This window comes from Nelusetta ayraudi, unplaced genomic scaffold (genome assembly GCF_046127955.1).
Source record: "Nelusetta ayraudi isolate G7.1 ecotype Tasmania unplaced genomic scaffold, CSIRO-AGI_Nayr_v1 ptg000018l, whole genome shotgun sequence".
NCBI classification, from domain to species: Eukaryota; Metazoa; Chordata; class Actinopteri; order Tetraodontiformes; family Monacanthidae; genus Nelusetta; species Nelusetta ayraudi.
In genome coordinates this window covers 164,346-170,345 of record NW_027466068.1, presented here as the reverse complement: position 1 = coordinate 170,345, position 6,000 = coordinate 164,346, and the positions used below count along the sequence as shown (strand labels likewise).

At 48.1% G+C, this 6,000-nt stretch overlaps 1 protein-coding gene across 1 annotated transcript; it reads left to right on the top strand.

Annotated features, from left to right (window-relative positions):
* Positions 1-611: 611 nt before the first annotated feature.
* Positions 612-4,473, top strand: ch25hl3 (cholesterol 25-hydroxylase like 3). The gene is made up of 2 exons (XM_076025468.1): positions 612-1,194; positions 3,723-4,473. Exons 1-2 carry the CDS (start codon positions 707-709, stop codon positions 4,084-4,086), a joined length of 852 nt encoding a protein of 283 aa, XP_075881583.1. The 5' UTR covers positions 612-706; the 3' UTR covers positions 4,087-4,473.
* Positions 4,474-6,000: the final 1,527 nt, after the last annotated feature.

Genomic DNA, 6,000 nt, shown 5'->3' with positions numbered 1-6,000 from the left:
CATGGTGGAGCCAGCAGGTGGATGGACAACTTCCTGGTTTCTGGACGGTTCGCTAATGGAGAGAGAGAGAGAGGGAGAGAGAGAGTGACAACAAGCTGCTGTTAGAATACATTCGATTTTGGACAATGTGGGTCTGTAAAAAACTTAACACAAAAACTTTTTTGGTTTGTGGAGAGGAAAAAAGAAAGCATCCACACGCTCCATCACATCCTCTCCATAATTACGGTACGCTGGTTTTGGTTGGAACTTTGGGGTTGTCAGCATCAGTGAGAATCAGTGTGAAAGGAAAATCGAAAGTTCCTTTTCATTTTCATTTTCTTTCCAAGAGCCTGAAAACTTCTTGTTTCCAATGCTGGAAAAATCCCCCTCAGTCTCATGGGTTCATGGGCACATGACTCATGAGGAGCGATAAAAATACTCATCTAATGGGACGATAAAAATCCTCAGGACCGCCTCTGCACTGTGTGGGTGAGGCCAAGTTTCAGTACGTCAAAGCAGCAGGGCAGGCCGATCAGGTCAGGGTGGGCGGGGCGGACCGTGGGTGGATGGATGCTGCGGCTCCTCCCACCTTTGAAAACTACCTCCAGCCTCCTCCATCCCGGACGAGACCCGGCGGCCGCGGCTGAGCAAAGCACAGCCGGTTCATCTCCGCCACCAGACTTCCTCTCTCCCCCCCGTGACTTTTTCTTTTTTGTTGTAAAGTTTCATGTTGAACCAGCAATGTGTGAGACCGGAGCTCCGCGCTGAGCAGCCCGAGATGAACGCATCCATCGCCGCGACCCCCTCCGACCTGCTGCTGCAGGACGTGTGGGACGCGGTGCGGGCGCGGGACGTCCTGCAGTCCCGCCACCTGCCGGCGGCCTACGCCCTCCTCACCCACGTGCTCCTGAGCGCGCCCTTCTTCGCGCTGGACTCGCTCGCCGCCGTCTGGCCGCGGGTGCGGTGGTGGCGCCTGGCGGCCGGCTCGGGGCCGCCGCCCTCGGCCGCCCAGTGGCTGCGCTGCCTGGGGAGGCTGCTGCTGCGCTACGCCGTCGCCGTGGTGCCCGCCACGGCGCTGCTGCAGAGCCTCGGAGACCCCGAGCTGCGCGAGCTGCCCGAGCTCGCGCCGTCCTGCTGGCGCCTGTGCACCGAGGTGGCCGCGTGCCTGCTGCTCTTCGACGCGCTCTTCTTCGCGTGGCACCTGGCCATGCACAGGTGAGTGAGCGTAAAACAATAGGTAAATAATGAGTAATAATAAGTAAAACAATCAGAGCTGCAAACATTGTGATTGTATGATCATGGCTGGTTCTTGGTTGTTGTTGTTGTTGCACGTTTTCAACAGAAGGCAAGGCAGCTTTATTTATATAGAACAGAACTTAAACACACAAGGCAACTCAATGTGCTTTACATTATTAAAAGTTCAAACATTTTAAAACCATTAAAAAAACAAAACAAAGAACACAGTCTTCAATTGCATAAGTAGAGCAGTAATAAAGAAGAACAGATTAAAAAAAAAAGATTGTAATGAAATATAATAAGACGAACAAAAGCCCTAAAGCAGTGGGGGGAAACTTTCTGACGGGTGGGACACTAGGAGTTATACATTTTGACAGAGGGGGGTGGCGGAGCAGCAGCAGATGGATGTGTTTTGGTGAGCCGCCTCATAGAAGGAAAAAAATATTATGGGATATGTAGAAACAACACTGGAAAAAAAATGGCTAAAATACAGCTATTTATTAGTATTATGTATTAGTATTAGTATTAATATCATTTCTTCAAGTTCAGCGAACCAATTAAAAAACTTAAGTGGCTGCATGTGGCGCCCGGGCAGTAGTTTTGCCCATGCATGTCCTGTATGTTCATCTTGGGTTTCCTGAGTAAATTAAATTGTTAAAACGTATGAATGCACGAGCGCTTTGGGCTCCCGTGTGTTTCTGTTCCTCCAGGATTATTTTCAAAGTAACTGTAGTAACACATTGATGTTGTTTAATCTTAAACTTGCTGGCGTGTCAAATTTGTATTTATATGAAAACGGGATAGTTTCGGGTGATGATGAGCTGCAAGTCTTAGCAAGAGGGTGAATGCGTTCACATTTAGGTGTAGGTTACACATCATTTATAGATTCCAGCTGTCTCAGGGTGAAAGCGTGAAGGTGGGACGGGCTCCAGGAACCCGGCGACCCTGACAGCAGGAGCGGCGGTGATAGCTGATTGTTGGCGGATGGCTGACTCATATAGGAGGAGCTGCTGTTTGAAACTATTGGCTGTAGATACTTGGATTGTTTGTTTGCCGTGTGTGGCAACTTTGTGACTCTCCTCCGGGTAACGATGTGTGACGAGAAGAGGAATTCCATGTTTCTTTTAAAGTGGAAGCAGAGCTGGATCAGATTGCTTCAGTGCCAAACAGCTCAGAGCTTATTCATTTTATTCACCAATTCATGTATAATTATTAATTATTGGTATCAGTCTGGTTTATTCTAGTGAGTAAACTCTGATTGTTCCCCCCACCCAGCCTCGTACACGTCTGTACTTCAGAACAACACCAAACAAGAAGCACCGTCAGACTCAGTGAAAGACTTGATGATGTCATTGTCTAAATGTCAGTGTATTGTAAGCAACACAAGATGTACAGGTACTACCCAGAAAATTAGAATATCCTGAAAAGGTTGTTGTATTTCTGCAATTCAACTTAAAAGGTGAATGTGACATATTATATAAAGGAATAATATGCAAATCAATATATTTCAAGCTTTTATTTCTTTGGATTTTGCTGATCGGGTCTTGCAGCTTAAAAAAAACCCCTCAAATTTTATAATCATTTTCTGAGTTTGTGGGTTTGTGGTTTGAATAAGCTGAAAATCTTAATCAGCAAAGTTACAACAAGGAACTGCTTGAGATGTCAATTTGCGTGCAATGGCTCAATAAAATGTGTTGGTTTCATCTTTTATTGCCAAAATAAAACAACTTTTACTTGATATTCCAATTTTTCGGGTAGTACCTGTATAACGGTCATTTACATGCTGGACTTTAATGAAGTGACCAACAAGACAAATTTGTGAAAATAAAAGAAAAATGAATAAATAATTAACACTTGCAAAAACAATAACGTTTCAGCAATCAAATGCAAAAAGTGGTGCAAACACACCAATAAATTCCCCAAAGCGCTATTAAAGCAACAGCTGACTAACAGATCTGAACATTGAACTTCCTTTTCATCACACTGGGTTAAGTGAACATTGTGTCCAATAAAAACATGCTGATAGGCATGTTGACACATTTTTTAGTGGTTGTACAGTAACTCAGAACCTTTTCTAGTGGTTATACGTGCATATATACCTGCGCATTTCCTAGACTACACCACTGGGTGCAACCAGAGGGCGAGCCCAGTGGCGGCGCCGTGGGGGTGGCGGTGGTGTTAACTCAGGTGTGTCCAGAACCCAGGTCAGAAGCTGTTTGCTTCTGAGGAAGTGCTGCATACTTCTGATCAGACCCAGCAACTTTTACAAGTTAGCTTGGCTGATTTTCTGCTCCTCTCCCCATTGGCACCGCGGCTGTAGCTCCGCCTCTGGATGAGTCAGTCCGGATTTTTCCATGGAGTAATTTGTTTATTTCCTGACTGACCGTCTCTCTCTCTCTCTCTCTTTCTCTCTCTCTCTCTCTTTCTCTCTCTTTCTCTCTCTCTGTCTCTCTCTCTCTCTCTCTCTCTCTCTCTCTCTCTCTCTCTCTCGCTCTCTCTCTCTCCAGAGTCCCATGGCTGTACGTCCACGTGCACCGGCAGCACCACCAGCAGCAGGCGCCCTTCGCCCTGGCGGCGCAGGATGCCAGCTGGGTGGAGCTGCTGTCGCTGCTGCTGCTGGCGCTGGCCAGCGCCCGCCTGCTGGGCTGCCACCCGCTGAGCGAGGTGGTCTTCCACCTGTTCAACAGCTGGCTGGCGGTGGAGGACCACTGCGGCTATGACCTGCCCTGGGCCCTCAGCCGGGTGCTGCCGTTCCTGGGGGGGGCGCCACACCACCAGGCCCACCACGGCCTGTACGGCGTCAACTTCGCCCCCTACTTCACGCACTGGGACAAGCTGTTTGGGACGTACCGCTCGACCAGGAAGGACTGACGGCGTTCACGCCGATCGTAGCGTTGACGGCTGACATTCAGCCAACTGCCACCGAGCGTTCTGATTGGACAGGAGTCCTTTGGGGTGGGGTGGGGGCCTTTAGCTTCCTCCTGTTGTGGAAAAGAGCGAAGATGCCGATGCAGGAATACTGAGAGAATAAGTAATTTAATGAACAGAAGTTAAATGATCGGAGCTCCGAGGCACAAACACAGTACAACCAACAGAACAGATGCTCAAATGAATGCGAGTGCAAGTGCAAAGAGGAAAGGAAGAAGCAGGTCTCTTATACAGTGGACTGGGAGGGGATAAGATAAGGAAGGAGGAGAACAGAGAGAAACAAAACAACAACTATACGATTAGTGGACCGATTTCACAGTTCATATCCTGTACAGGGGAATCATGAGATTCGGGGGCAAAGGACCCCATAGAATGACAAGGCCCAGAGGATGAGCACATGAGTGGCAGGCCATAAGACAAACATGAATACAATGTGTATATGTGTAGCAGATAACAGAAGACTTCTATATGGCAACTATAGTCATGAGCGCCTGTGCGTCATGAGCCCAGGATAAAGAATAACACTAGAATGCTTTTCCATTACACTCCTCACAGGCCAGTTCTGCCTCGTTCAACACTGTCTGGAGACTCTGGGACCCATTTATCGTGACTGTTCTTTTATTTTCACTTCAGCGTCGGTCGTCACCAGCAGCTTGAACATTTACGGAAAAAAAGGGACTTAATGGATTTTGACTGCCGGGCTAGAGCTGCCGAGCCACATCAACGACTCAGTGACTGTGAATATACTTTTCCATGTGATGTGAAATCGTCCTCACTCGTTTCTAAAACTGCTGCTCAGTTGAACCTACATTTATTTTTCATATCCTGGAACTGACTGCAAAAATGGCATTTTGAAGTTTATATAATAAAATATTAAATTTACTTTTCAGGGTCTCGCAGCTGTGTGACTAAAACTTCATACTAACAAAGTCAAAGTCATTTCCTCGTTTAAATGCAGCTCGGCCTGTTCCCTGAAATACTGACTGAAAATGACTGACTTCTCTGTCTCTGAAACTCTTCTCAAATCCTCATAAAAAATAAATGGAACCCAACCAAAGCTCTCAACCAAGATCGGATCCTCCTGATCTCCCTGTTCGGTCCTCACCCTTCCTCAGAAGGTGAAGGCAGACCTGAAATCAGGTCACTGCAGGGTCCCTCCCATCCAACTGCAGCTGCATTCCACCAAAGTAAATGTAGCGGGAGATGCAGAAGATGAGTCACTGAGCCGAGTCCAGAGCGCAGCTGCAGATCAGGCCTGCAGCTGCAGATCTCTGCGGACCTCCTGCTGCAGCTGACGAGGTCAAGAACAAACGTCTGACACATTCGATTGGGTTGAAGCCTCTCGTGCGTCGGCTTGGGGGCCTCTGCAGAGCCGGCTGGATGCTGCAAGGGAGATCTAATGCACATGTGGATCGTGTCCTGCACGAGTGGCGGACGAGGGTGTCATAGAGGGCAGGAGGAGGAGTCAGTCACAATAAACGCTCACAGACAACAATGCATAAATATTTCAACTTGAACTTTCCCGAAACATTGCATAACTGCGACAGTCGTTTCCAAGAACCTGATGAGCCTGAGAAAGTGGACGAACGAGAGAGAGAGAGAGAGAGAGAGAGAGAGAGAGAGAGTCGGACTGGTTGTTTATTGTTGCTTTCGCCCCCTGGATCGTGTTTCTGTAATGTCCTGCCGCGGTTACTGGTTCCACTGGGAGCCGACCTGCTGATGTGAACCACATGTTTCTGCTTGTGAGTAGCTTTCAAACTCACTCTGCTCACAGCAGCGGCAACCTCTGTGTGATTAGAGGCATTAGTCATTTATAAATACCCCCCCCCCCGCCCCCCCCCCGCCACCCCAGACACA